This window comes from Euwallacea fornicatus, chromosome 12, assembly GCF_040115645.1.
Source record: "Euwallacea fornicatus isolate EFF26 chromosome 12, ASM4011564v1, whole genome shotgun sequence".
Lineage (NCBI taxonomy): Eukaryota > Metazoa > Arthropoda > Insecta > Coleoptera > Curculionidae > Euwallacea > Euwallacea fornicatus.
The window spans coordinates 812524-840105 of record NC_089552.1 but is presented as its reverse complement, the minus strand read 5'-3'; the positions used below and the strand labels follow the sequence as shown (position 1 = coordinate 840105).

The 27582-nt window shown below is 41.5% G+C and overlaps 3 protein-coding genes across 6 annotated transcripts; 2 read left to right on the top strand and 1 right to left on the bottom strand.

Moving 5' to 3' along the window:
• Nucleotides 1-252: 252 nt before the first annotated feature.
• On the bottom strand, nucleotides 253-1894 carry pasi2 (Protein). The gene is made up of 5 exons (XM_066288685.1): nucleotides 1514-1894; nucleotides 1231-1360; nucleotides 979-1073; nucleotides 691-927; nucleotides 253-391 (listed from the first exon to the last, which is right to left on the bottom strand). The coding sequence occupies exons 1-5, from the start codon at nucleotides 1721-1723 to the stop codon at nucleotides 293-295; spliced, it is 771 nt and encodes a 256-aa protein (XP_066144782.1). The 5' UTR covers nucleotides 1724-1894; the 3' UTR covers nucleotides 253-292.
• A 96-nt stretch (nucleotides 1895-1990) lies between these two features.
• UQCR-C1 (Ubiquinol-cytochrome c reductase core protein 1) lies at nucleotides 1991-4628 on the top strand. Its single transcript, XM_066288681.1, has 11 exons — nucleotides 1991-2194; nucleotides 2352-2439; nucleotides 2707-2837; nucleotides 2902-3030; nucleotides 3090-3270; nucleotides 3334-3486; nucleotides 3542-3725; nucleotides 3776-3875; nucleotides 3932-4124; nucleotides 4186-4300; nucleotides 4376-4628. The coding sequence occupies exons 1-11, from the start codon at nucleotides 2129-2131 to the stop codon at nucleotides 4461-4463; spliced, it is 1428 nt and encodes a 475-aa protein (XP_066144778.1). The 5' UTR covers nucleotides 1991-2128; the 3' UTR covers nucleotides 4464-4628.
• A 960-nt stretch (nucleotides 4629-5588) lies between these two features.
• emp (epithelial membrane protein) lies at nucleotides 5589-26854 on the top strand. Of its 4 annotated transcripts, none has more exons than XM_066288678.1 (11): nucleotides 5589-5757; nucleotides 8647-8907; nucleotides 19156-19247; nucleotides 21261-21421; nucleotides 23385-23526; nucleotides 23876-24082; nucleotides 24134-24360; nucleotides 24770-24936; nucleotides 24995-25116; nucleotides 25173-25298; nucleotides 25361-26854. In XM_066288678.1, exons 2-11 carry the CDS (start codon nucleotides 8871-8873, stop codon nucleotides 25604-25606), a joined length of 1527 nt encoding a protein of 508 aa, XP_066144775.1. In that variant the 5' UTR covers nucleotides 5589-5757; nucleotides 8647-8870; the 3' UTR covers nucleotides 25607-26854. The 4 variants fall into 4 exon arrangements, with proteins under 4 accessions (XP_066144775.1, XP_066144774.1, XP_066144776.1 ...); XM_066288677.1 differs by lacking the exons at nucleotides 5589-5757; nucleotides 8647-8907 and adding exons at nucleotides 12085-12225; nucleotides 14453-14646; XM_066288679.1 differs by lacking the exons at nucleotides 5589-5757; nucleotides 8647-8907 and adding an exon at nucleotides 12100-12225.
• The last annotated feature ends 728 nt before the right edge of the window (nucleotides 26855-27582 follow it).

The window sequence follows — 27582 nt, the reverse complement described above, 5'->3', positions numbered from 1 at the left end:
CAACTAAATATAAAAAGGCACAGTCTTTGTGTCATCCTTAAACTAAACACTTACAAAAAAATAATAATATAAAGATTCATACAGGCAACATGACATTAAAATCGTGATTGTAAACTAGACTTACACATGTCAGTTTCCATAGTATTTCCTTGAGATTCCTGTAAGCTCTGTGGTCCCATTAAACTGGACATTGTGTACTTGCTTATGCTGCTAGGAAGTTGAGAAATAAATGAACTGGATTGGCTGGGGCCTTCTCCAGTTGCTGCAGCAGTTGTGGATGGGGTCACTGTTGTCACACTGGCATTGTCGATACTGTGCTGTGGGGGGTTGTAGGGCGGGAGCCCGCTAGAGACGGGACTGTGGAGGCGTTCAGTGATTGCATGGTGCCCATCTAAGAATGAGTTATTCATTAAAGTATGCCGAATTTTATGCATAGAATAGACTGGTTTGAATGTGAGCTTACCAAAATGGTAGTCTCCCAGTGGCTAATGAGTAAGACATACAATGGAGACATTAATATGAAAACAGTGCTTATTTGAACTCTAATTGTATATGTAGGTGACTAAGAATGACAGTACAAAGAATCAAAAATCAAAGTAGAATAAAATTTGCTGCTAATATGTACACATTGATTGGTGTTTAGTTTCTTTCAAATAAGTTTTTGTTAGATAAATGAATTGACAGTCTCACCCTTAAATGTGCTATGTCCTCTAATTTGGTAAGATCTGTGAGTTCCACATAAAGAGAGTAAACCAGGACCCAGCCATACACTGAACAAATTAAAAATATAGTCCAGGAAAGACACATCAGGACATTGTAGGCAAAAATCATGTCATTTACAATGGAGAAGAATAAGTAAGCCAAAAACCTGAAGATTGTGAAGATTGCAAAGGTATATATCCAAGGCAGCATCTTTTTTTCATATTCCTAGAAGTCGACTAAGGTAGAGAAATCCCATACATTTTGTAAATTTATTACCTTTCGTAGAGCTACAATTAGCATTATACTTGTAATAAAAACTCCTATAGCCAACAATATTGAGAATACTGCAAACATTACTAGCGTGTTGCGAACTAAAACAACGGCAGGATCAGTTTATAAAATGGTTAATCCTAGTGATAAAAGATCTCTAACAAGGATTGAACCCGCATGACTAAACATTTGTTGAAGGGGAATGACAAAACTTACTGTCATATGGGGGGCCATCATTGTTATAGACTTTATATTTACCATGTCTTGAACCAACATAAACAAATTCATATGATATGATGTAGTAGCCATAATGTGTACTGCCTGGTGCAGCCATTGCATAGCAGTACAGGTCAAAACATGCACTGATGATTGTGAATATTGATAATAGCTGCAATTAAACAGGACACTTATTGTTAAAATGGTAATATTTTAGAGATAGTAAATTGTAAGTTCATGCTCAAAATTTTTCTGCTGCTAGCAGCTTTTTTGTTACGATGTAAAGTTATGTTGGAAACGTGGGAATGGCCAAAACCATATTTACCAATGAAAATATCGCGGCAATCATTGAAGCCCTTTGTACATCAAGGAAAAAGGCATCTTGGACCAGAGGTTTTCGGTACCATGGGGTTTTTAAAGATTTCAGACTTCTGGTACTTCTTAAGTTAGCACTACTTCTAGTGGTTACGTGTGAATACACACTGGGGGTTCCCGTTAGTGACCTGGTACCTGGCATGTCGCCTTTTTTGTACATTTAAGATAGAAAATCAGCAACAATAGTTTTGTATTATCAAAAACAAAAATTCTCAAAATTAAAAATAAAACATGTAAACAAGAAAATAAGAGGGCGTGGTCTGGTTTGACGGTTATTGACAAGTTGAGGTTATGTTAAGAGATCGGTCACTTAAGGGACTTTTAAAAAGCAAAAACTCTGTATTGCAAAGCTGAGTGAAGTAGAAATAGTGATACTAATGCCCAAATGACGTGCGCATCTATAACTTCTAAAATTGTATTTTAATGGATATTTGAGGCTTAAATTTAATAATTTATTGTATAATTTAAACTGCTAAATCCCTTTGTTGGCATTCTCAATTAATTTTGAAAACTCTTAAGAACCTGCTTAAACGTCGCTCAATTGTCATCTCAGTGTAAAGCAAAAATGGCGTCCATTCTGAAATTTTCGCAGTCCGCAGCCAAATTATCAAAAAATTGCAACTTGAATAAGGTAAATACACGATATTACTTATTTCCTACAATGGCGATGATTCAAAATATCATAATCATTCGTATGTTACAGCTTTAGGGCTGCGTTACCAGTCACCAAATTACGTAACATTACCCTTAACCTTCATGTAAGGTCCAAAATTTCATTTGTTTTACAGGCCCTAAGAAAAGCATCCAGCTCTGCTGCGGAGGCTAAACAAGTCTCCTTAAACATTCCACCTACCAAAGTTACAACATTAAATAATGGTAAGTATAGCTTGAGTGGAATCTAAAGGTAGTACTTGCCTCTTGCCCAGCATGTCTACTTAAAACTTGTTCAAGTCTCGGGAGCTGAAATCAATAAAAAAATCCTGTTGAATGTAGGCTTATAGCGTTCAGTAGATTTAATCTTATTTTTAATGCAATTGTTCTTAGATATCCCAAGATATTGGTACTTGTAAAGTCTGAAAAGTGGTAAAATTTGGACATTTCCCCATTTGGATTTTTTTTTTTAACAATCACATCTGTATTTAGGTATTAGAGTTGCCACAGAAGACTGGGGCTCACAAACTGCCACAGTAGGCATTTGGATTGATGCTGGAAGTCGTTATGAAAATGCCAAAAATAATGGAGTGGCCCACTTCATGGAACACATGGCGTTTAAGGTCTGTTGCAAACTTGAAATTTGAAATATCTCATTCAAATATGCATTTATAAAATATTTTATAGGGAACTGGAAAACGAACGCAAAGCCAACTTGAGCTTGAAATTGAAGATTTGGGAGCTCAATTGAATGCTTACACCAGCAGAGAACAAACTGTATATTATTCCAAATGTTTGTCTAAAGATGTTTCTAAGGTATTTTTGAGGTTAGCTTCTAATATATTGAGTTTGTGTATTGGTTTTATTGGACACAGGCAGTTGAAATCTTGGCAGATATTGTTCAAAATGCCAAATTGGGAGAATCTGAAATTGAGAGAGAAAGAGGAGTGATATTACGTGAGATGCAAGAGGTGGAGTCTAACTTGCAAGAAGTTGTTTTTGATCATTTGCATTCAATTGCCTATCAGGGCACACCACTGGCCAATACCATTTTAGGTATTTTTATTTTTAAAATGTCCTGCATATTTTAGGTTTAATACCTTTATTACAAATCTCTAGGTCCCACTGCTAATATCCGATCAATTAATTCTTCTGATTTGAGAAACTACCTGGACAATCATTATAAGGCCAGTCGCATTGTTGTAGCTGGGGCTGGTGGCGTTTCCCACGAGGAGTTAGTCAAACTGGCTGAGTTAAATTTAGGAAAATTGGGTAGGTGTAGTTTTGATACTGATCTTATGTTACTGATTAATATTCGGTTTTTTAGATAATAATTGCACTGGTGAAGTCCCTACATTGACTCCATGTCGCTTTACTGGTTCTGAAGTCAGGGTTCGTGATGACACCCTGCCATTGGCCCACATTGCTCTTGCAGTTGAAGGAGCTGGTTGGTCAGACCCTGATACTTTGACTCTTATGGTTGCTTCAACTCTATTGGGAGCATGGGACAGGTAAATAGTTCGTCGAAAGATTGGTGATTGTGCAAAAAAAAATGCTTTAGATCTCAAGCTTCAGCAAAACAAAACGCGACCAACTTAGCCAGAGTTAGCGCTGAAGAAGACTTGTGTCACTCCTTCCAGAGCTTCAATACCTGCTACAAGGTACTCTAAATGTTCTCCAACATCTGCCAAATGAAAGAGAACATATCTTCTTTTAGGACACAGGTCTATGGGGCATCTACTTCGTCGCCGAGCCTCTGCGTATTGATGAAATGGTCTTTAATATTCAAGAAGAGTTCATGAGGATGTGCAACAGCGTGACTGACGGAGAAGTGGAGCGCGCCAAGGCTTTGTTGACAGCCAATACTTTGCTGCCATTGGATACATCCACTGCAGTGTGCGAGGATATCGGTAAGTGGTTTGCAAAGCGTCATTTTGTAGGAGTGAATTAAAAATGAAAATCTTACGAAAGGACGTCAGCTGTTGTGTTATGGAAGGCGCCTACCCCCTCATGAGTTGATTCATAGAATTAGCTGCATTTCTGCTCGTAACGTCAGGGATGTCATGTACAAATATTTGTATGACAGGTAAGTTTGTTTGGCTAAATGGATTTTCGGAAGGTTTTTTTGCAACTGTGGTTTTATCACGTTTGTTGTCGCTAGGTGTCCGGCGGTGGCAGCAGTAGGTCCAGTCGAACAACTTCCTGATTACGCCAGGATTCGTTCCGGCATGTACTGGATCCGTGTCTAAGTTGACCTTTCCCAAATATACACTAAATTAATTATTTTCCTTGTTTATTTATTATTATTTCTTGTGACTTGATCTTGAGGTATTTGTAATTTGAGTTGAGTATGTTATCAACATGTCAGGAAAATTCCAGAAATAAACTGAAGATTCTTGTAAATATACAACATATTAGCTTTAAACGTGTATTTTTATTCCCATGTCCATCACCGTAAATTAAAGGAAACAAGTTCAAATAAGTGTATTAATGTGTCATCGCACCTGACGTCACATTGTTTTATACCTCTACACATTTCTGCATTCGTAGTACGAGATGTTAAATATCCAGCGGAATCGAAATGTGCTGTACGAATTTGTACCTTCGAAGGCCGATTCAAAAACTAATGCGCATTGTGAACATTTTTTTGCGAAAAATCTTAAACTTACAAGAAATTTAATGGCAAATTTTCTCTTCGCGAAGACAGTGGCGTCCATGACAATTTTGCAAAAAAATGTGTGCAAATTGCATGGTCCGATTTTTAAGATACTGAGTCTTCGTGTAGGCATTTCTAGTGCCCATGTCGGTACCAAATATTTTCTAAATTGAAGTGGTGCTGTCTACGCGCTACTGGGCCAAGTTTCCTGCGGTTCCACCGGTCAGGGAAAAACGAAATAACGTCACAAGCGACGGCATACTGATGCACTTTTTTCGGATCTTTCCCGTCTCTAAGAGCAGCGACTCGACAAAAAAAGACGGTTTATCATTTTTTAGAGAATCAATAAGAAAGTCCATTCCGAACACGCTCTTGGAACCTTGGATGCCAAAGAACATTTTCTTCTGTTTCGCAACTATCATTTTGTACGAAAAAAAATCTTATTTAACTCCCAAATAGATTTTCAATGAGGTTCCGTGGAATGAATACAACCCCTAATCACATATTTACATTTGGCCAAAAACCATTTTCTGACTTTAAGCCTATTAATTACCTATTCTATATCTATACCCTCCATTGCCGAAAGAGAATGTCCTCACATAGACCAAACCAACGTCGAAAATAGTATGTTTAGCGTTTTAGCAGGTCTATAATCAAAGCGGTACCGCCAGACTGCGAAACCTATTGTAATAATTATTATACCGCAGAGTACCATCGCGTCGTACAGTAGTACCATAGTGCCCGGACCAGATTTTTACCCAGTTGGTTATTTTGCATATTACTGTCAATTTTAGCTGGGGCCACGGTCGGTTCACTTCGCGTTTTAGTCCATCCAGTGTACCGTTGCCGGGTTCAAGTTTTTGGTTGAGTCCCAACTTGAATTTTTGGTAAGAACGCTGCTCTAAAATTAAATAATTAAGCGCACTAAAAGCAAGTTTAACTTAGTTAATTTCGTAGTTAGTTAACGAAACCGCATTTACTCCTGACATATTTTACCTAGTGATACGTGCCTTATTATACAGAGAGAAGACCAATAAACTTTGTGGTGTTAAGAATAAGTAATTATTGTACTTGCGAAATATTATTTGTGCGTATTGACGAAAAATGCACGCACAGTTACATAAACAAGCAATGCGCCTGGTATTGTACCCATGAAAGTTTTCGAAGCAAAACGTGGTGTATAAGTACTACTTCAGTGGCAGTAATTTGATGCTTATGTGTCTGATTATACTTTATCATCAGCCCATAATTTGTCGTCAATGGTAAAAATGGTATGTTTGACTAGGTTGTTTAATGAGATAAATATATAAATAGGGTTCTGATAATGACGGGGCCGTTTTCGCTTACAATTTTTTACTTTGTTTCTAATTACTGATAATTCCCCGTTTTTCGATTTAATTAATCGTTTGCATTTTTGTTTACTTTTTTTTTAGAAATGCGCTGAATCTCAGGGAAATTCAATGGGAAAGTTTCCTTTATTTAACTCGTTTTATAAAAAATATCATTCGTGCGCAAAACGTTGCACCTGTCGCAGGTTAAAATAAGGATCACGCCCTTCGCTAAATAAAGGCCCATCGGGCGTGAAACTTGGGCCAGGGGCGCAATTTCCATCCAGCTTTTTCCGCGCAAATAACCATTAACTGCTTAAATTTCAAAGGTGACTGGAAATAACCTAGACAAATTTAGGTCAGGAAAAACAACTTTTAAATTAGACTATGAAGCATAGAAAATTTACGGTCCGCGCGAGGACCCAATTACAATTAAAACATATTTAAGTACTAATTGTGGTGTATAGTAAAAAATTATAGTGATAAGTGGCAGGGATTAAAACGATTTGCGATGCCCTTTGGAGGGTACAACACGTCAGCTGATAATTTAGGAAGATACTGGGTGTTTCAAAAAGGTTGTGCCAAATTTAAGAAGTTTAGTTTGTAAGCGTGGTATGTGCGTTTCTTGACATGTGGGTGACGGAAATGGCGGACAACCCGCTCTTTAAATATTTCTACAACTTTCCGGGAGTATGGACTAGGGCGGAAAAGACTTTCTAACGGCCTAACTTCAGGGCTTCGCCCCCCTCTTTTGACGCAACTACTACCACCATCTAGCAGTACGTCGATATTTACATTTTCCGGTTTCGCTCTTAAGAATATGATTAAAGTTGCTGTCATAACCGTGAACCTACTAAGTCTTTCTTTTCCTCAGATTTAAAACGCACGCAAAAAGAGATTACTGATTAGCAATTACGAGTTTTTCTTTACATAGTGAAAGTACTGTGTATACCATAACAAAGTAATTGAACCTAAAAAAGTAATAATAGCTCTCAGGTATAAGCGATACTTTTCTTCACTTCAGTGGACGCTCCTTTGGACGGATACTGTTATGTACCCCCTACTTGTTGTTACACGTACTTGTCGCAAATTACTCAACAATAATGTCTCAATGATACATTTCGTTGTCCAGCGATGCAAGAAGGAAATGGCTACATACTTCGATTACTTGTATCCCCAAAATGGTACCTATCAGGATGGATGGTCATGCGGGATGTTTCAGAATGGTCCGACACTATTTGAGGTACATGTGCATTCTCTAGTAGAAAATAAAGAAAAAATGTCGTGCAAGTGTGTGTCCGATTTCGATCGCCAGAGAGTTAGAGGGTGTTGAAAATCGATTAAACGTTTCATGTTATTGTGCTTGATCTGCTGCAGATAGAGCTTTCAAATTTTACATGCACGTTAGGTAACAGGTGTCGCTTACGTAATACGACAACAAATTGCTTTCGGCCAGTATACAGAGTCGTGTATTATCTGAGGTTTTGATCCATAAAATCCTTTAGAAAAAACTAGTTGTACGCCGCTGGCGAATTTAAATATTTCTCTGAGGTTCTTCGATTTTATTACCTAAATTTAACTTGTCTTAATTTGCGGTCGAGTTCTCTTCAGCCTTCTGGTAAATTAATTAATTTATAAATCCAATCTTGATTTTTTTTATCGAGTCTTGCAAGTCGGGTGCCAATCCGCATGCTAATTGTGAAGGTTTCATTTTTATACTAGGGAATACCAATCTCAAATAGTGCCTGCCATTCTGAAACACTCTGTGCATTGGCACATCGCGTATTTATGTGCACTATTGCTTCTGACGTAATAAACAAACTAAAATAGAACTAGAGTACTTATATGAATATTAAATACGTTTTGGAAGTAAGTGGGTGGTACCTTGATTATTTTATAATTAGCTGTGTCACTTTCTCTCTCTGCACCATTGTCTCTGGAACCAGGTGTATAGAGATTTTCTCTCGCATTGTTTTATCTACATTAATAAGAGTCACGCAAGAACTATGCAATAAAGCTTTAAATCGGGCCTTGTGCAACGCACAAAAATTCCCGTTTCTTTGTATATTATATTTATTAAACACATAAATCGCAAAATTGACCAAGCGGTCGAGAGCTGCGGTTACTAGAGCAAAACGCTGTAAAGTACTGCCAATGCACGAAGAATGAAGAGAAGGTATATTATGTACCCACACGAAGCACGTACATACATTTTCACCAAACCAATCTTTAAACCTGAACCCCAACTGATAACCCCATTTTATCACACGTAAACACCCTAAAAAATGTTTCTTCATGCTTTTTAAAAATTACGTTTATGAGTTATTCGCTAATTTAACGCTTAAGCGAACTTAAAATCAAGTAATTAATGAAATAATCATTCATTAGTAAGCTACAGAATAACGCCTAGATAAACAAACCATAGTAATTCGATATACTGTTTTTCAGGTCAGACAGGGAAGCGAGCGGATTTTGGAAAGTACTACATCATTGGAGTGCAGCGCTGATAGTACTCGGTATTACTAGTGTACATGCGAAAACTGTTTTGCCATTCGGTAAAACCCCTTCTAAACGTAAGATTATAGGCGCGATCAGTGCGGTTGTGTGTATTGTGGGCTGCCTATGCGGTTCGCTATTGGCTTCAGAGTGTACAGCGAAATTTAAAAACCGAGATGATTTTCCCCGCTATTGGAAGGAAGAGGTTTTGGGGTAAGTGACCGAGATGATTTTAATATTAAGTGCAACTGCAAGGGGTTAAATATACAGTGAGTTTAAATGTGTTACTAGCGGTGGGCACGTTGGTTTGTGGACAATATGGTGAATGGCGTCTGCGTCCTTTGTTAACGTTATTAGCTATTAAGCACGGGGTTTTCCAAAAAGGTCGTGGGAAACTTGAGGAGGTTATACGGCAAATTGCAACTAACAATATTTTGCGTAGTAACATCTAGTCAGAAATTATGCATTTTGGCTCCAGGGTCAGTTTTGTTCGAAGGATGCTCACATCAAGCAAATGGAACAAAAATAACCAAAATAAATACTTTTTTGTTGTCTGAGTTCTGTTAAAATGCTCCTATAGAGATACAGGAGAGGACGTGATTGCAACGTGGCGTGACATTTTGCTCGTATTATTCCTGCACGATCAATTGGCGGTAGCACTTGGCGATTGATAATCATGCTTTGAATCCTAAAATGGCACTAGCTCATACCGTCAAAATAAACATCGATTTTTTTAAAGAAAAAAAACAATGTAAACAATCATTTATCGATGGTACGTACCGTTGTTTCTTGTAGCTATGTACGTACAGGGGCTCAAAAAAGTATTCGTACAGGGGAAAAAAAAATTCTGCAAACAACAATTTTCCACTGATTTTGTTCGAATTTTGCATAATGAAAAGTCAAATCTGAACTCGGTTTACGTGTTCGAGCAACTTTTGGAAATTCATTTTTTGGATTTTCAGGATCTTGAAAAAAAGTCCGTGTTGGAAACTTCCTGTGCGGTGGAAATTTTCCAAAATAGTTTCACTAATTTTGTGGAGGGGATTTTTCCACACACATCCCGAAAATTTGACCAAAGTTGAGCCACCAGCGAGGGAGGTGCGACCTTTCAAAATCGCAAAAAAGCGACGGTTTCCACGCAAATTGGTGAAATTTGGACATTTTTGACTATCTTAAAGAGCTCCCTCATTTGTGGTTGGATCTTGATCAAATTTTCGGGATACGAGTGGAAAAACCCCCTCCACAAAATTAGTGAAACTATTTTGGAAAATCTCCACCGCAGAAGAAGTTTCCAAAACGGACTTTTTTCAAGATCCTGAAAATCCAAAAATTAAATTTCCAAAAGTGGCTCGAACACGTAAACCGAGTTCAGATTCGACTTTTCATTACGCAAAATTCGAACAAAACCGGTGGAAAATTACTGTTCACAGAGTGTTTTTCTCCTGTACGAATATTTTTTTTGAGTGGCTGCATGTGCAGCTTGAAGGTGAACAAGTAAAGGCTGCGCAAATATATGTACAAATACGATATGGAACTTTGAGCATCAGGGATCCCATCGTATGTTACCTTGAACACCTCATAAAATTGTTTTCGCCGAGCTGCAAGCACTGTCCACATCAAGACTTTGTTGCCTTGGGAGCTTGGACCACCTGCTCCGGGGAAACCAGAAATTAAACCAAGAAGATTTTGGAAACAAGGCCACACGAGAATTAGCAATGACGCAATTCTATACACGAGTACTTAAATCTCTCATGATTTACTTCTTAGATTCTTATCGTCGGTCGCAATTCGCGAGACGTGATTCCGCTATTAATGGTCAAGAATTTCGGTTTAATATCGTCATTACTGGTTCTCTTTCTGAGAAATCTTTGACGAGAATGTAAAAAACGCGTAAACATCTCGTTACGAAGCGGCGATCTGCTGCGAATGGGAATATCGAGATGTGTGTGGGGAAAATTTGTATGCGGCAATCGTGCCGGGAACATTTTTAAAAATCATGAAAGCGGCCCATGAGGTTGAACTAAAAAATATCATAAAACTGAATACAGTTTTGGACTGCCGAAAGGCGATTACGCATCTTTAGGCATCATTAAGTGTAAATTTAAGGCCGTTTTATCTCACCAGCAAGGAAACTAACGGAATTCGACTCCGAATACCCACGGGCTCCACACTCCTCCAAGGATATGTACATATTCACTATATGTATCTCATGCTTTTTGCGCATCTAATTGTATAACGTGGCAATAACTATTAAAGATTTCTCTTAAGCAACTTTTGCATACCCTAAATTCGACGGGTAGATAATTGTGCAACATCATGACGCAACCTTTTCGGATGTTAAATGCCTCGGAGGTCTTTTCGAAGCTCTGCTAATTGCATGGGATGTTCCTTCTATTACACAAAACCGATAGAGAACAAGAAACTGGTTTTGGCTAATGGTAAATTAGTTTGCTTCTCCTTAGCGTTCCTCGTCCAAAATATCAACAGCTGTCGCTTCAACGCGTAAAGAAAAATAAGTTTCGTCGCGCCGCCCCCGTAAGCGCGTTCAAAACTTTGGGGCGCTTCCACTATCAATTTTCCGTTATCGTCGCCCTTCTCGTGCACACACAAATGCGGCAATAAATAACCGGCGATTTACACACTGAGCCTCAAACGCATAACTCTCCGGCCTATGACGAGCCGTTCTTTTCAACATCCCCCTGGATCTGTGACGTCCGCGAGATCGTCCAGGACGATGTCGCATCGCATTCGTCCGGCACCTTAGAAATATGCGAGCTCCCTGGAATGTTTTTGTAGGCTTATACCAGGGCGCCTCCCTAGGTAGGTCCGCGGGCTGCCCATAGGCAGCATGCCAAATACATTGACGTCCCTGCTATTTGAGAATTCAAACTCCTTTTGGGGGAGACAACCGCCACAGCCGTGTTGCCGGGCGCAACAGTTTTTCTCTAGATTTAGGGAAATTCTGCATGTGTATCACTTTTAATTCCATACTTAGGGAGACCCCTCAACGGACATTCCAAACCCATTTCCCAGGGCCCTTAAGAGGTCAATCGTAAAAATCCATGATATCGGCCGAGTGACAAAAAAAAACTCAGACAATCCCTGGAAGTCGTAAGCCTCCTTTAGCCCTCTTTAGGTTAAGGCCGCGAGTAGACGCCGCATTATCGTCTCATTAAAGTGGTCCGATACTTGTAAAGAAGCCCTGGTATAATGAAGGCGACCAAGAACCATCGACTGACACCCATTTACCTCGTCTCGGTGGGGGTACCGACCAGGCACCACTCTTCGTACCCACCAAGCGTACTCGATCAGGTGTAACACTGTGCGGTAGCGACGTGTTCGGAGGTGGCCGTGCTTTTTTGCACCTCGAGGCTCCAATTTTTCTGCATTCGATTGTTTCACGGGAAAATAAGAGAATCGTGGTGACGGTACCGGATCGAAACGTCGTCGAAATCGACCCGCGATACTCGATCGAATCGGTTCTTGTGTTCAAATATCTCCACGATTGGGATTGGGTTTTGCGACGAGAAAGTAAGTATCTTGAGGTGTGATAGTTTGCTTCCGACAAGAATTTGAAATGTGGGTTATAGCTATAATATCCGAACGAATTGTGGTTTTCCAAGGGGACAAATTCCATTCTTGAAAATAATTTTGAACAGGTTTTGCGACTTGCTAGGCAAAGTCCGGCTGAAACCGCACCATTTACTCATTATAATAAAAAACACATTAATTTAATTTACCGACAATTTATTCCTTTTGGACCTTTGACCAAAATAGCACTCAAAACCCAACAAAGCAATCAAACGTCTTAATCAGCAGCTAATTACGAGCAATTATAATGTAGTAAAATGGCAACGCCGCGCTGTGTTTTTGTCTTCGCCTTAGTATCGGGCAGATATCTCACCCTGCAGGCGCAACGTTGCCGCTTTGGGGAAAATATGCTGATGTCTGAGTATGAACTATTGAATTCTGAAACGATGATGTTTGAAATTTTACATGTGTTAACCTTGCCTGAGGTAACACGATTATTTAAATAAACGACTCGACCGTCGAGGTGACTTTGTCCTTTGGTCCACGAGACGAATTGAAATATTATTTGCAGAACCCTCAACTATCGAAAGTTCAACATCAACCGCTTTTGGTATTTTTCCAATAGCTGCGATTAAGCGCATAATATTCACATTAAAAGCGCGTCAGAATTTTAACATAACGAGGAGCCGTAACTATCTCTCGCATTCTGCATTTCAATGCAACAGGAGAGGTCAGGAAACTTACATTGACCGCAAATACACATGACCGAAGCTCATCTTGATTTTACTTACTTAGTTTCACCCCCGTATGTGGGTCAGAACACGTAACCAATAGTTTCTTGCGGCGAAAGAATTTGACTGCTGCGAATTTAGATAAACATGGCAAGTAGCATCGTTTTCTTGTTTTGAAAATTCGAACTGACAACTGAATCTTGACTTGTCTGGCTGAGCTGACTGTCATCGTTCTTTTGTTTCGGTAACTTCAATTGAATTGGCAGACGTGAGCTGTCAGCGGCACAGCATTGCTGCCGGACTGCGCCGAAACCTTAAAGGCTGCAGTGCAGCATAAAATTCACCCTAAACCGTCAATAAATAAACCTTCCTGGGTAATTTGTTTCGTAACCTGCACGTGACCGACTTAATCCGATACATGCAGACAGATATTAGTAGTTTAAAGTGAAATCTTTTAGGAAGTCTCCGAAAGTAGGCTGATTATATTAAAAGTGCGCCGATCGTACCTGCGTACCCTGTATGCGGCTAATTAGTGTGTTGGCTGAATTATTTGAATATCTCGTTTGTTGTTGTGTAATTCAAGTGAACGCCGAGTTCGTACTTTTTGACCTATCCGAGTATTATGGATTATGCTCACAAGCGTTATTAATAATCATTAGCTAATAAGTAAGTTAAATGTTTTGCGCGGATTTGGTTTGGAAATCCAGGTCAAAGTTATACCGATCTGGTGCCAGAACGGCTTTGAGGGTGTTGAGCGCCGCTCATGCGAATCTCAGACGAGTCGCTCGCGTCGATCCTAACGTCGGCAACTGGCAACATCGCCGCTCCAATTTGACTGTTTATGTCAAACTCACTGCAACGTTGCCACAGGTGCATAAGTTGAGTCCATTGTAGGCCTATGTCTAGGTTAGGTGGCGGCGAAGGCCGCAAGATGAAGGTACCCAAAGACGTCACGAACTGGTTAGACCTGCAACAACAAAAAACACACACACCAGGAAGACTAATTTATTTCGGAATCGAAAACGTTTAAGATTAATGTTTATTGATATGTTCGTGAATAAAATTATGGAATTTTGGCAATCAGTCAACGAGATTTACGGTTGACGTAAATGGGCATTACTCGAGTAGGAACAGGCGAAGCTTTTCCTTCAGTAACTGTCTCTGGAGCATGCCCCTGAGCTCTTCAACGTTACGATTATCGTACAACAAATTATATCAGCCATTAGCTTAAGTACGTTTATTTCAATTAAAAGCGGTCAAAGTTGGATTTTGCACTATTAATTGGTCGAGTGTCGAGAACGGCAAGAAAGGTGCCACGTCACAGATGCTTCAAAAATTGACCTTCCGAGTCATTTTACGCGAATTATCCGCATAATTAGTGCTGCTAATTCCCGATAAGGAACCTTTTATAACTAACCACAGAGGTATTATAGATAACCCACGCTTCAACGTTGTACTACCCAAATGAACGGGACCTTCATACTTTTTTTTTCCAGCAAAGACCCCCTTTCGGGTCCACTATGTGGTAGCGGCTGCCGACCCCAAAAGAGGAGAAAATCTGCTGATACGCAAAGTGTTAAAGTAGTGCGAGAAGTGTAACTTTCCCGGGTGTTTTCGAATCAGCCGGTCATAATGAAAGGAAGAGAAAAGTTGTGCGCTAAACTGTCTAGTGCTTTTTTGCGAAAGTGGTGTAAGTATGGTTTGTGCAAGAAGGAGTATTATCAACTTGAACTCACATTGTTCTTTTAATTTCAATGGAAAATGACTGAGAAAATCGTACAGTTTGGTGCCTCATCAAGGAGCATTTCAAGCACAGATCTAATCACTTTAAGCCGCAATTGGATCGCCTTTGCAGCTCACAGTAAATGGCAACGAGGCACCGCTTTTTCATGTTCGAAATTGATGCTATTTGTCTGAAAATGCGAAAACGCACATGTCACATCGCGAACACCGTTGCCAGACTTACAGAACTTATGGGTAAAACGACTGGCGGTTCGAGGGTAAAAGAGCCCCAAGTTGCTGCCAAATGGGATTTCACGATTTGGGGTGGTCAGTTTCGAGTTTAGAACTGGGACGCCGACGCAATTGATTGCTAACGAAATCCCGACCGTGCTAAATCACTAAAGTTTTAAAAGTGGCAACAATGATCTGCTATTTTGTTCTCAAAACGTCAAGCATTTCACTGACAAATGTCAGGGAATAGTCATATCCCATTCGCGTTTTATTCGCATCTTGACGGGCCATGAGAGATGACAAATTTTTTTTTCTTCCGGTTCCCCTTAGCTCACGTACCGGAGATAGGCAAATGGAGACTCTCTACGGCCCTAATGAGTCAAGGCAAAAGCGTTTTCTTTTAGCTGACTCAAGTTCAAGAAACAGAGCAATTAAAAGAACACGCTTTCATTGTTCCCCGCTATCACAATGCAAATGGTCGAACCGCAGAATTGGCTGTAAAGGCCATTATTCACGTGTCATGTTTAGCGACTGTTATAAGTGTAAATAATAGCATTGATAACTACAAATTGGGGTAATTTACAGACTCAAAGTTTTTTTGCACATTATATACACAAGCTGCAACAAGAATTGGCGATTTTCTGTAATCGTGTATTTACATTTCGTACACATATACATCGTGATCAATTATCATATTGCGTCACTGCCATCATGGAAATATCCGGTAATGTACGATGAAACAATCCACTTATACACGGAAGCTTTTCTAATTCAAATTAAAATAAACCTTCTCATTGTTTTATAATAGTCATTTAATACTTTTCTTTTTTTATTATTCACCAAACCAGTGGCGTATCTGATGCGTCTAAACACGCCGCCATCACTATTTCCTTTTATGGCTTCCTTCACGAACTTGAAGTATGAATATGCAGGTTCTTTATTCTCGGTGGCCTGCAAACTCTGGAACGGTAGTTCTATGGGCAGATTTTTTAGCGAATTTCATCGACTTCCCCAGAATGTGCAAATTGCCCATCGATTTACGCAATATGGCCTGCATCCATTGCACATTCCAAGCAGTCCTCTTATATCACTCGCCAGACCTTTCGACAGATACTTCCATTCAACCTACTTGACTACACAAAGAGACGTGCTAATTATCACTCGTCACTCATTATTCATTATTGAACGGTTTTTAATGAATAATTTCCCACGAGCCACATGTTACTCATTTCTTAAAATATTTTGTTATTGGATGCTTGATTAACACGAAATCTAGAGGGGAATAGTCGGCGATACAAGTAAATTAACACATTGTACCCTTGTGATTCAGTCAAGGAGAAAAATAATTAATATCATGATCAGAGAATTGCTTTTGGGTGTTGTAATGATTAACGTTGTAGTGGCTCGGAACCGCAGGTAATTAGACATCGCTCATTAGCATGCTAAATTAAGTTGAAAGTTTTCTTTTTGCTGACAATGAAAATGCTATGTAGAACAAGTAAGAGCTCGATGTGGGACAAGTTTCTGAAGCTTGGAACTTAGAAAATCTTTCAGAAGGGGGAGGTGGAACGTTTTCTATGGGAAGAGATCGGAACTTCTGCGACAGAAAAAGGCGGGGACCGAATATTTTTTGACAGCAAAGGGCGGAGCCAGAACAGTTCCCGATAGATAAAGGCGGGGTCGGGAAATCTTTTGACAGAAAGAGGCGGAACAACAACGCTTTCTGGCAGAAGAGAGTTCGCGGGGCAGCCAGAGCATTCCTCCATGCGAGAACCATAGAGCCCACACCGCCTAACCAACGCACTCTATAATAAAATTTATCGAAAAGTCGTGGCCAACAAGAGTACCGCTACGTTCGAGTGCTTATTACTATTGAAAAGGAAAGTTGCTCTTGAAGAGGATGATGACCTCTTTTTTGGCAGTACAGTAACACAAGTGCTGGTATTAAAAGAAATCGCAGCAGGGCTTTATCTGAGAGAGGGCGCTGCGGTATAATAGCTCAGGGCGCAACGGAATGAAGGTATTGAGCTGCCATGCTTTAGGTCGGTTACCTAATTCAAATGGGCCGAAATAGGCACAGGGGACAAGTTATGGACGTGGAAAATCATCAGCATGCAAATTTAACTAGTCACAAGTTTCTGGTGTCAAAGGTGTTCTTGCGGTTTAACGAAGGGAGCCCTAAAGGGCCGACTGACTGGTCTGTGTAAAGTGATGCGAAGAAGGTACAGGCGGACGAGTTAAACATTCAACATATTGAGTGAAATAATGCGAAACTTACGCATTTTTTGTACTGCAGGTGAGTAGGTGCGCCTGCTTGGCCAGGGGCCTCGTCTTCCTATACAGGCATATGAATTTTTTCCGCCCTTGGCAAAATCGTCCCCTACGCCTCCGAGTTGTCCAGTAACTCTGATATGAAAGATCTATTTTAGAAAAAAAAACAAAGAGCTACTTTGCGCCTGCGCAAGGCGGTTGTGCTTCGGCTAAAAGCGATTATAAGGAAAAGTTACACGGTGCAATTAAATTGTAATAATTATCCCTAAAATATTGAGAATTGGACCTCGGTTTGTCGACCACCAGGCGCAAGGTTAAAACTCCAAAGTGGTAGTCATTGACGTCCGTCGATTAATCGAAGTTTAATGGGTTCCCTTGGCACATGAATTTCGATGTAGGACCCAAAACAAGCGCCGCCAAATGACCCCAGTCACAGCCGAGGCTGGTTTGATATGCGTGTTCGGCATTTTTAATCACAAATAATAATAATTTCAAGGTTGGGTATGTACGCAAGCAGGAATGTAGGCTAAAGGAAGACAGATCTGGGATGTAGGTGAGCGTTTTTTGGAAATTGGGAAATTTCCCATGTGACATTTGAGGCTTTCCGTCCGAGTTCAAAATCTGCGATGGTCGCATACCTACCGCAAAGTTTCCCAGCAGTCATCTTCAATGGGACAAGTGTACGTGAACGACAGTTACGCAAGCACAAAACTTTCACATTTAACTTAAACATGCGCATCCATCCTCCATTGTACGCCAAATTGCCCGAATTAATTGTGCTTGTTACAAGTAATTAATCGCACTTATCTGTACTCGTTTTTATTAAGATTCCAACAGTCGACTAGAACGGCAACCTTACTTGCTTATCACTCCGCATAATTATGCAACACAAATCGTGCCTCTGCGATGACTCAATTAACTATTTTAGGCACTCATTGAACATAATTAGTTAACAACGGCCATTAATCTTCGATTGCTATTGCTCTCTGTTTTCAATGGTGCCTAAGCACATAACTTTGTTTCATAACGATTAACAGTTAATAGGATTGAGAACAGGCGAGAGGAGAATACACATGCATCTAGATGACGCAACTGTCGACGTCTCGATAATGAACGTCGTTGACGCGACACATTGTCAATCGCTTTGTCACCTATTCGGTGCGTCCCTGGCACGGGCGACCTGTCGATTTGAAGGTTCCCCCTCGAACGTTTGTAGAATAAAATCTTTCAGAAAGTGCGCGATGCTTAGGAGGGTACTGTGGCACGTCAGGGAATTTTGCAAAAATTCAAACGATCGCCCTCCGAAGTGCCCCCGCCGGGTACCCAGCGGAATAACTTGTAAAATTGAAAACATGTTCCCCAATATCCAAAGAATGGCATCCCCTTGACATTACCGTTGCGTCAACGCACAGCGGTGGATTTAGAAAAACTCTCAATAGCTCTTGACGCGAGGAGTTTTTGCATGGCAGTCGTTAGTCTGCAGTCCGCCTCTGGTTCGTGCGGGCTGAGAACAAACTGTACCCAATCTTGGAGATACGTCACACACAGTTTGATTAAGCAGAAACTTAACATTTTCTGATCTCTGATGTCGGCTTTGTAGCTCCTAGAGCCGCAAAATGGCCGAAAAGACGCTCAAAGCCGCGCAATCATGTGCCTTTCTCCGTTCCCTGAACTCCAGTAAAGCTCGTACACCCGGTGCGATGACAACCTCATGACAATCCCTAGATTTGACAACGTACAAGTAACGGTGTCACCGCACAGCATTAATTCGACGATCGCCTCATAATCGATTTCTAAGTTTTTTGATGAAGCGTCGGCTCAATCATGATTTTAATGCGGCGCTTTCCCTTGGGCTTCCCATTGCTGCAAATCCTCGCCGTCCCACCCAAGTTCACCCGGTACTTCGTGAAATGGTGTGCGTGCCACCCTGTATTTCACCGTTCGCCTGTTCCTGATGGTTCTTTTTGGGTTTCAGGGTTCGTGGTGGCCGTGTCAGTGGGATTCATCTTGTTCGGAATTATTGTGGCGATATTCTTCATGGACTGGGTCAACTTGGTAGTAAACCATGTAAGTAGGTAGCGATTAGATTGCAGTGTTATAGGTGCATCACCATGACGGATGGTGGAGGGACGAGGTGTTGGATTCGTAGCGAGATGTTAATTTGGTAAGACGGTTTATGGGTTCGAAACTGATTCCCTCTCACTCCCCCCACGTCGCTCACCTCTCTCTTCAGTTTTTGGTCGTGATCGACACGAAACTACTTCAAAATGAGGCAATTTTAACGCGAGCTGAAGAATCAACTTACGGCTCTTCATAACGAGGTATTGAAGCGTTGAAAAATGGAAAGTTCGCCGTCTCATCATGATTTCGCTCAGATAGTTAAATTCCGATTGTCATAAGTAAAAGTCGACACGTTTTTGCCTCGTAAATGGTTTAATCCGAAAATAAGTGCACTTTGACGTAGCTTCGAAGCACTTCAGGGCATTCTTTAAATGCTCGAAGTAAAAATGAACAATTCGTAACCGGTCGGATTGTTTATGTAACTGTAATCTGGTTTTTTACAAGTACATAATCGCAAAGTTTGTAGCGTTCCGCAATTCATTGCGATATCGGTAGCCGTTCTATCACTGGTGTTTTCTACATTTAACCTAGACAATTGCTTTTTACAACGGTCCCATTTTTATTAATTCACTGTCGCAATTTCGGACAGTTCAGGTTTCGGAAACGGACAAACTCGCCCGTGTTCGGCCCCGGCCGCGCACTCGCGCCGTAACGTACGGCCTCCGCGCAGCCCAAACCTACCACCTCGGGATTTTTACGTGTAGGGTCACTTATAAAAGCTAAAGAGTATTTCCAACGTTTAGAGAGAGTACGAAAACTGCATCTCTTGGAAACTCGTTCTGATTCAGTTCAATGTAATGTTATTATTAACCGCCATACGTGTAATAATAATTATTATTAAATAACACAACACGTACGGACTGATTAATCATAGAGCGAATACCAGCGAGTTTAAGTAGGTTGTGTGAAAGTAAGCAACAGTAGAGTAGAAATAGCTACGCAAACGTTAACTTCGCACTGTTTATGTATGTATGTATGTAGCTTTAGGTTGTTATTGATTGCCCATATACCGGTTTAGTAGTACCCACCAGCTATTACACACTCACACATACATAACTTTTGCTCGCCAAACACAGGCAGGAGGTTCAGTTCCTGATTGACTCACGGACCTTGCTCGCTCATTCATAATTTTTGAATCAAGCTGAAACGTCGGTGATCCGCCCCAAACTCGGTTCGTTGGCGTTCCGGATGAAACTGGAAGCAAGTCCAGAAATTTTATAATTAATTTTTTTTCTGCTTGAGCTCTCGAGCCACTCGACCTCGAATTCCAGAGAGTAAGGATCACGATTTAGAGCGCCTCTCGACGCCTCTCTATTAAAGAGAAACGCGATATTTTGCGAGTGTTTAGTCACCTGACTGGGGATCCACTTTAGATCCGCCTGAAGTTGGTTTATTTACGAACGCCAATGCAAATAAATAAAAATGAAAATATAGGGTTCACACAATTGTTTTGTGAAGCAAGCACTATTGTTGGTAATGAGTGATTGTCTAACTCGGCCGCCTTTTCAGTGGGTTTTGTAATAATTAACGACCTTGATTTTTTCTTTTTCTCGTTTGTTGCCGTGTAATGGCCGAACTAAAACAAAATTTACTAGATATTGCCCTATCTCGGCGTTTCTCGCACCGCAACGTGGCCTCCGCGCGGCCCAGACTTAACACCACCGGACTTCGGCCGTTCGGGCTGTTATCAACCAGCGGAGACGAACCGAAATCGACGACGCCACGGGCTCGCCAATAGAATTCGTTCCTTCGGCACATCAAAGAAAATCGCACGAAACACCACCATATCTTCCAAGAATAAAAACATTCCTCGGCCATGGTGCAAGCCGACGCACCTTCATTCTTCATATCTGCAAAAAACGAAACGAGGAAACCACGCCTCATTTTCATTAGCCAACACCAGTGGGAACGACAATGAGATGGCAACACGTAATAACACATTATCATCTTTTTTTCCAGGAAGTCACCCTTCGAGATGGGTCGCAGACGACGCAATGGTGGGCCAAACCCCCGGTGGTGCCGATGATCAAAGTGTATATTTACAATGTAACTAACGCAGATGAGTTCCTCAACAATGGTACCAAGCCCATTTTAGATGAGCTGGGCCCGTATGTTTACGTGTAAGTACGGCCGTTGAAGGTGCTACGGCAAACGCGGAAATTTTGGCGTTTAGGGGACCTTGACCGGGGCTTCGTCAAATCCCATTTTAGCTACAAGATCTGCGGTTTCAGGAGCTTAAAAAACTCGTTCATGTCGGGGAAAACGGCCTTGAAATGCCTGTTAGAAGGTTCCGAAAATATTGCCTTGCATGGATATAAGCTGTTTTTAGGTGGGGCCAGAGGACGGATTAGTTGCTATTCGCATTACTCATCGTCAGTGACCTCAGCTTCGATTTTTATTTCTTACTCAAAAAAAAGCCCTATAACGTCCTTGCAGACGAACTCAGGACCTCTCAAATCGGTTCCGGCCTCGCTTCAGATAAGTTCTGTTGGAGAGATAAAATTTCTAGAATGCTCCACGAGAGGCGTAAGCATCGCATCTTAGGCCTTAGGCTTGGCGTTCCTATGCCCGAGCAAGCAATTGCTGACTTCCGGGCAAAAGCCGGGGCGACCTAACAGCCCCGGTTCGAAGCAATTTTTGGAACATGGAGTTCCGAGTCCCCTGGACTGGACCTCGTCGAATATCAAACTTCATTTTCGGTGGTCGCAAAGATCCCCATCCGCCGACAATCACGATGGAAAATGCAAGGAGTCTCGTGGAAACTGCGCCTTCCGGCAGGGTAATGAACGATCCCAACGAGTTCTGAGCTTCGGCGTGTGCTCAGCTGCACTTTTTTGGTTATCAAATTTCATCTTCAGGGATCAAAAAGATTCCTATCCGACGACAATCGTTGTAAAAAACGCAAGGAATTTCACGGAAATCGCTCTTTCCGGCAAAGTAATAAGCGATCCCAACGAGTTCCGAGCTTCGGAATGTACTCATACTAGTTGAGTTCCAAGTTTCATTATCTCGCATTACAAAGGTTCCTGTCATACCGCAGTCGCAATAAAACTCCAATGGTGGCGAGTCTCCTCGAACGAGTGCGCTTCGAAGAAGCTACAAACCGTTCCAACGAGTTCGGAGCTTCCGGCGTTCGACCACACTTCCTTGGCTCTCTTTGGATATTTCTTTTCCGATGATGCGGATGGCGCAATTCGTGTACACGACCCCGAAACTGTAAAATTTCACAACTTACGCTGTCCAAAACCCAATGAGATTTCACACTTTTGTCCGATGACCGCTGGTGTACGGGGCAACCGGACAACGCTCGAGTCCGATGCGAGCCGTTTTATGATATAACATTGTTCTTTTCAGTAAATGAAGATTCCATGACGTACCTAGTCATAGAAATGCCCATAAACGTCTTTTCCCATCGTTATTCCAGCGCTTTAAGATCGCTTTACGTAACAGAGCAAGACGATTGCCGCACCGTTTCAGATCGGTGTACTGCCAGTTCTTAGTTAATGAGGATTAATAAGGATTGAAATATTAATAAACTATGCGGCAAAGCATTTGTTCGCTACCTAGATCTTGAAGAGAGAAAGTTGTATTATGGTCATTCTTAGGTACCCGATCGGGGATCTCTACCACCAAGGGAGGTAAACGAGCCCAATTTTCTGCTCTGATTAACGGATTTTCTAGACGCATTAATGATTATTGAACGGAATGGCTTCCTGTGCACAAAACGACTTATTCTTTAATGGCAAATGCACTGTTATGATACTCGCAGTGGCCGCAATTATTCTTGCGTAATGCTTAATTTCCAAATAATCGCATAATAAAAAGAATACTCCGCCATTTAGGACGTGAAGGTAAAAAACGTATTACCAACGTCAGGCTTATGATTAACGTTGGTAATGAGTTATTAAATAAGCGTCAATATTTGCCTCGCACATACTAAATTCCTGCAACATGAGGCGAGTGTCGTTTTCCATTGTTAAGTAACCAGAAGAAAGTGGTCTTGTGGGCTTAAGTTGGCCACACATATTCCAATAAGGAGGTTATGCTGTGCAATAATAATTGACAAATCTGGCAAATTTTCAGAGAGAAATGGGAGAAGAAGAACATCACATTCCACGACAACGAAACGGTCAGCTTCAACCAGGAGAAGATATACCACTTCGACGAGTCCCTTTCTGCTGGTTCCGAAGACGACGTAGTTGTAGTACCCAATATTCCCATGTTGGTAAGTTCATTCGATTGGGCTGACTCGCCCGAAAATTCGCCCCAAAAGAGGGGGGGCGGGGGCAAGCTTGCTCATTCGCCGAAGTGGCAGTTTCCAAAGACGCACCGCCGGTTAAGTCCCGCGGAAAAGGCTTAGAGGAGAATTGGGAGTCTCCCCAACGACGCCTCACTTCGGGCGATTCCGCGACGACCGCGGTCCTAATAGCGCCTGCTCGTGTGGGGTCGGAAGATACGGACGCACGCGAATTGCTCCGCAAACGCTCTCTGTTAAGTACAGCGAACATCGAAATTTCTTCGAAAATTAAAGCAAAAACTATTTTTCCCCATTTCAACGGTTTCTCGCTCCACAGAGTGCCACTTCCCAATCGAAACACGCAGCTCGCTTCCTGCGCCTTGCCATGGCCAGTATAATGGACATCCTGAAAATCAAGCCCTTCGTCGAAGTTTCCGTTGGCCAGCTCCTGTGGGGCTACGAAGACCCCCTCCTGAAACTAGCCAAAGACGTTGTTCCCAAAGAACAGAAATTGCCATATGAGGAGTTTGGACTTATGTACAATGTGAGTAGTCCCTGATTGTTCAGTGCTCGGGGTTTCACTTGGCGATTGCAGAAAAACGGCACCTCCAAGGACAGGGTCACTATGTTCACCGGAGCCGGTGATATCACCCGGTACGGATTGATTGACAGGTTCAATGGGATGCCCAAGTTGCCGCATTATACTGAGGATCGGTGCAATGACATCATGGCTTCGGATGGGTCGATATTCCCTCCGCACATTACGAAAAATTCGACTATTCATATTTTCGATAAGGACTTGTGCAGGAAACTACCTCTTGTGTAAGTATAGCGGGGCACGCCTTGTTGGTTCAGTATGGAACCTCACCAGTGGAATAAAAAGGATTTTTGTGGGAAAACGTGGATATCGTTATCTAATCTGCAGATATTTCTGTTCCTTCCAAAGAAACAGAGAGAGAGAGAGACAGAGAGAGAGAGAGAAAGAGAGAGAGAGAGAGAGAAAGAGAGAGAGAGAGAGAGAGAAAGAGAGAGAGAGAGAGAGAGAAAGAGAGAGAGAGAGTGAGAGTGAACGAAAAGTGTGTGAGTGCGATAGAGAGAAAGAGAGAAAATGAATTTCGAATGGGTTGTTGCTTTCCAGATTTCGTAACAGGTCCCAGTCTACCCTCACTGCGCCGACTCCCTGATCCTTTGCTGAACTTTTTACATAAACATGATTTTTTTTGCAACCCAGTTTCCAAGAAGAAGTAGTTGGCGCAAACGACATTCCCGGGTACCGCTTCTCTCCACCCAAAAACGTGTTTGCAAGCGTCGAAGAAAACCAAAGTAACATGTGCTTCTGCCCTCAAGGACCCCCCTGTGCTCCTTCGGGCTTCTTCAACGTTTCGCTCTGCCAATACGGTAAAGTATTTCAGACCAACGGGAATAATGGCCCATTCTAACTAGCTCACCCCTGTAGACTCCCCAATTCTGCTCTCTTTCCCTCACTTCTACTTAGCTAACGATAGCTATAGGACGGCGGTGGAAGGAATCAGCCCCCCGGACGAGCAGAAGCACAGATTCTTTATTGACGTACAACCTGTAAGTCGCAACAAACGGTCGTTTGTCCAAGCGAAAGTCCTCATTTAATATTTTAGCTGATGGGCACTGCCATGAGAGCCAAAGCCCGCATCCAGATTAACTTGGCCGTGTCCCAAGTGGTGGACATCAAGCAAGTAGCCACCTTCCCGGATATCATCTTCCCTATAATGTGGTTCGAAGAGGTAATACATTCATTCTCAGACATCCCCATTGAGAGTTCTAGCCAATGTTTTTGCCTGCTCAGGGCCTGGACAGTCTCCCGGAAGAAATGACCGGTCTGATGAAATTGGCCACGACAGTGCCTCCGATAGCTCACGCAGCCCTCTCGGGTATTCTATTCGTCTGTGGCGTCCTCCTCCTCATCGTGGCCATATGGCGGCTGGTGAGGGGGGCCAATAGACTCAACTCCTTGCAACTGGCACCTGGCCACGTGGGATCGCCACCTAATAAGGGCAAAGACGTGCAGATGGGGAACGTACCTAAATACTGAACGGGATGAGACTTATTTGTTATATATATTTATTGTTTTTTCAAAACTGCAGTTTCTATTTCACTTTTTGAGTACAGGAGGGTGTTTGAAGTGGAAAGGTCGCTCAAAGAGATAATAGATGGTTTTTTTGGTTCTTTCGCCATTCTGACCAGAAACGATCGACAGGGTCTCATCGAGGGTTTAGCATTCCTGGAAGGCGGGCGCGCGCGCGCCTGTTGCTGACGCCGATTTCGACTAGCATGATCCAAATTTGATTTTGAAAACACCAGCAATCCGGTAAACACAAAAGACAACGTAGAAAATTGAGAAAACGTTAAAAATGCGTCATTTGACTGAAGACGGGGAGTCCACGACTTCGATGAAAATTTAAATAAAAGTCACAAGAGATGAGCGTATGGTTTTTGAGTGACCTTGCTGCAGCTAAAATGACCTTTTAAAAATTACCGAACCCCGATTTTGTGCATTGAAACAAGGGATAGCGGCCCCATCCCTCAATTTTGTAACGTCCCTCTCCTTCTGAACGCACCCAAATCGTAGATAACCAAATCGAACCACTCTGTATATATCAAATACTACATAGGGACACTTTTTTTTTGCTCAAAATATTTTCCAACTTTTCACTTTGTTTTTCCATTCTTGTCTAATGATTGATTGTAGTAATTTGAAGAAAACGGATCGGACCTAATTCTGTGATAAATTTGAACATTGACAATGCGCAGATGCGTCGACAGCATAATACTGGACCGTACGCACCGCCTCTTAAAGTAACCTTCGCCCGGTCCTGGCAGAGAAAAATTCGTAATTTATGACGTAATAGAAATTTATGTTGGACTAGAAAAAATAAGTAAATACGTGTATTTTATAAGGAAGTTGTGTGTAAATAAATATGTACTTATACAGAAATTACGATATAGTGTGTGAATAGTGTCATTATTTGTATTTTATACTGATGGGTACTTAGTGTTTAGCTGCAAGTAGGTAGAGTTAAGTAGTAATTTCTTAATAAAATTCGTGGTATTGGATGACATTGTTATAAGTGTAACGGGACTCAGAATAGCAATTTTTTGGTCAGGTCGTAGGTGATGATAATTAGGGCGACATAGTCTTTAGCGTGGCATATAATGAGAGAGTTCTCGTCATCGAAGAACACAGTTAAATTTTAGGATAAAACTTTAGTGTATTTCCAGTCTGTTATTAGTCACTTGATTGATTACTTTGTACGATATTTTATAAAAAATTTACCCATTAGCTTTTGTTGCTTTATTTGCTCCCGCCGTAGACCCGGTGGGTAGTGGTTGAAACCGTATTCAACCCATTTTAAGGTGAACGCATTTCAGCTTTCATTCTGCAAATTCGCATCCAGCCGACTCCTAGTAATTTATAAAGCAAATTCCCGAGACCGCGAAGAGTTGCGCAGAAGGTCAAAACTCGCTCCACTTTCCACCCTCTCATACCCAACACTCGTTTGCACCGCCGTTTCGGGGACAACTAGGGGCAGCTGCAGTATGTTAAATGCGACACCCTGTAGATTGTTTCATTTTTAGGTTCCCTACGTCTCTTTGATCATTTCTGCTTGGTAATTCCTACATCTGTCTCTAGCAATTTTCCACATGTTAATTAGTTCTCTCATGTCGCGTTCGAATGGGGCCCTGGGAAAAACTCTGCTGCGGTGTGATTTGAATTCGCCTCGTTTATGGCATTAAGGGAGTAGCTCAATTCAATGTTTCTCTTATTATTTCCGGTATATTTGCTACAACATTTATTGTCTGTATTTCCATAGACACATTTACCATATTGGCATTACAAATCGGAGTCAGGGATGTACTATCCTTGCCTAAACTTGTAAAGTTGTACAAAAGCTGTACAACTTTGGCACTAGTACGGGCAATCAACTACATAGGTATACATAGGCACAGGAAAATAAACATGGGTCCCTCTTCAACGCAGTTTCATAAACCACCAAGGTGGGGCCCCGC

Coding starts and splice junctions, on each gene's coding strand:
- UQCR-C1 (XM_066288681.1), top strand. CDS start 2,129: ATGGCGTCCATTCTGAAATTTTCGCAGTCCGCAGCCAAATTATCAAAA. Junction 3,271..3,333: donor ACTGGCCAATACCATTTTAG/GTATTTTTATTT, acceptor ACAAATCTCTAG/GTCCCACTGCTAATATCCGA. Junction 4,125..4,185: donor TGCAGTGTGCGAGGATATCG/GTAAGTGGTTTG, acceptor ATCTTACGAAAG/GACGTCAGCTGTTGTGTTAT.
- pasi2 (XM_066288685.1), bottom strand. CDS start 1,723: ATGTACAAAAAAGGCGACATGCCAGGTACCAGGTCACTAACGGGAACC. Junction 1,361..1,513: donor TTGCCGCGATATTTTCATTG/GTAAATATGGTT, acceptor GTTTAATTGCAG/CTATTATCAATATTCACAAT. Junction 392..690: donor AGGACATAGCACATTTAAGG/GTGAGACTGTCA, acceptor ACTCATTCTTAG/ATGGGCACCATGCAATCACT.
- emp (XM_066288677.1), top strand. CDS start 14,589: ATGAAAGGAAGAGAAAAGTTGTGCGCTAAACTGTCTAGTGCTTTTTTG. Junction 24,937..24,994: donor CGTTTCGCTCTGCCAATACG/GTAAAGTATTTC, acceptor TCACCCCTGTAG/ACTCCCCAATTCTGCTCTCT. Junction 25,117..25,172: donor TCTTTATTGACGTACAACCT/GTAAGTCGCAAC, acceptor TTAATATTTTAG/CTGATGGGCACTGCCATGAG.